At 34.8% G+C, this 1,976-nt stretch overlaps 1 protein-coding gene across 1 annotated transcript; it reads right to left on the reverse strand.

Moving 5' to 3' along the window:
- Positions 1-359: 359 nt before the first annotated feature.
- LOC136220319 (GATA transcription factor 15-like) lies at positions 360-1,324 on the reverse strand. Its single transcript, XM_066008129.1, has 3 exons — positions 1,036-1,324; positions 834-950; positions 360-763 (listed from the first exon to the last, which is right to left on the reverse strand). Exons 1-3 carry the CDS (start codon positions 1,069-1,071, stop codon positions 542-544), a joined length of 375 nt encoding a protein of 124 aa, XP_065864201.1. The 5' UTR covers positions 1,072-1,324; the 3' UTR covers positions 360-541.
- Positions 1,325-1,976: the final 652 nt, after the last annotated feature.

The following is a 1,976-nucleotide window of genomic DNA, read 5'->3' on the forward strand; positions in this document are numbered from 1 at the left end:
AAAAAAAATTCAAAATTAAATTAAATTTGAAATACAAAGTAAAATTGGATAGTTTTGTAAAAATCTATGCCCTTCTAATTTTGTAATTAAACTTTTAATCTTAATTTAAGAATACTTAGTAAGAAATGATACGTAGTAAGAGTGATTTCGACGGTGGGATGTCTGCGCCCCTGCAGGCCGCTTGTCCCGCACCCTGGCCTGGGGTTTACTCTCCCACAACATTTTATTGTTGATAAAAAAAATATTTTATTTAAGCGGTTACATCAGAATTCTGTTTGCAGGTGATGATATAGAGTGACAGTCATGACGACGGATGAAAATTAAAGATAATCTTGAACTACTCATTTTTTGCTCATAAATAACAACAAACTAAAATTTTATAAATATTTTGTTAACATGAGATTAAATATGCAAACTCTGTGTCAGTATCATCAACTTAGAAAACCAATAACAAATGAGAATTTTTAAATTTGAACATGATCATCATCATCATATCATATCCCTCAATTCTCCATCAAAAAAACTGGTTCTCTTTCTCTGCTTAAACAGAAATACAACCATAAGACAAAGCCATCAACAGAAAAGCAGCTTGTTCTTCTTCTCCAAGCTTATTATCTCTACCAGAAATCCTTAATCCTAACTTTAACTTGCTTCTGCTACTTTTCCCAATCTTTCTCCTATTTCTCTCCTCTCTCCCTTGCTCCAAACCAACGAGCGTTCTCGTCTTCTTCCTGTGCCTAATTCCACACGCGTTACACAACGTCTGCACACCGAAACGCACATCAGAAAACACTATTTCTAAACGGAAACAGAAATTTTAAGATCAAACAAACCTTGGGACCAGCTGGACCGCCTCTCCAGCAGGGAGTTTTTGTGGTGTGGCAATCTGAACAGCTTTTCTTCTGCTCATTATACTTGCTATTCGAATTCGTTTCCTCTGATTCGTGAGCCTGATTGAAATCAATAATCATAATCATAATCATAATCAATAAGTAATTACAGGAAAGGAATGGAGAAAGATGAGATCGAACTTACATTTTGATTCAAATCTATGACCATCATACTCGCCATATCGACAAGAGACGTGAAATCGATTGAGGAATGAAGGATTTAGGAGTGAATCGGTGAAGAGAAAGACATGTGGTTAGGTAAGATCATTAAATGGAAGGAATGTTTGAAGAATTTATGGAGGAACAGAGAGAGATTTGGGGGTTTTAATGGAGGGGGGAAGAAGAAGAGGGAAACAGGGGAATATGGAAGAGGGAAGATGGGGGGAGTGTGTGTAGGAAATGAATACACATTTTGGATTTAATCTAGTAAATATGTAATCCACTCGCCCAATTCTGGTTGTTGATGTTAGTTGCGGCGGCAAAACCCTAATTCTAAATCATTTTGTTATTTGCCCAAATTACCCTCTTCGTACAACTCATCTTCTCCCTCCCTCCACTCCTCAAACATTGCAAAATGTTAAATGCACATTATCTATATATGTTAATTTAATACTAGCATGGAATCAATTCTTTAATTAGATATTCTTAAATAAGAAAAAAATTTAATCACATATATTTTGAAATTATTTAAAGATTAGTGAAGCAAAATGTTCCTCAGTTTTTATTATCTCCCAATAATTGTTTTGTGGATACTTATTAATAAATTCCAAGGCCCTGTTTGGGAATTAGCTGTTAGCTGATTACATTAGCTGATTTGACTAGCTGTTTGTATAGACCTGTTTGGTAAAAATTAGCTGATTGATAATAGCGGTTTGTGCAAAAAGACGAATAAGGGCATTAGTTTTGGTGCAGAAGAAGAGAGAGTCTATTTATTAGGGTCAAAGAAGTCCATTAATTTTAATATTGCAAAATGCTAATTGAAAAAGCTCATTTTAAGAGCTTTTTATAAATTAGCGTTTTATGCCAAAACTCTCTCTCAAACCTCTCTCCACCAAACACTCCAATTAGCGGTTTCAGTGGTCAAAC

Source organism: Euphorbia lathyris, chromosome 2 (genome assembly GCF_963576675.1).
Source record: "Euphorbia lathyris chromosome 2, ddEupLath1.1, whole genome shotgun sequence".
Taxonomy (NCBI): Eukaryota; Viridiplantae; Streptophyta; class Magnoliopsida; order Malpighiales; family Euphorbiaceae; genus Euphorbia; species Euphorbia lathyris.

What these genes read in the sequence shown, in the direction of transcription:
- LOC136220319 (XM_066008129.1), bottom strand. Translation starts at nt 1,071, where the DNA reads ATGGCGAGTATGATGGTCATAGATTTGAATCAAAAT. An exon ending in TCATAGATTTGAATCAAAAT is followed by an intron (nt 951 to 1,035) that starts GTAAGTTCGATC and finishes GATTTCAATCAG; the next exon opens with GCTCACGAATCAGAGGAAAC. An exon ending in GCGGTCCAGCTGGTCCCAAG is followed by an intron (nt 764 to 833) that starts GTTTGTTTGATC and finishes TTCGGTGTGCAG; the next exon opens with ACGTTGTGTAACGCGTGTGG.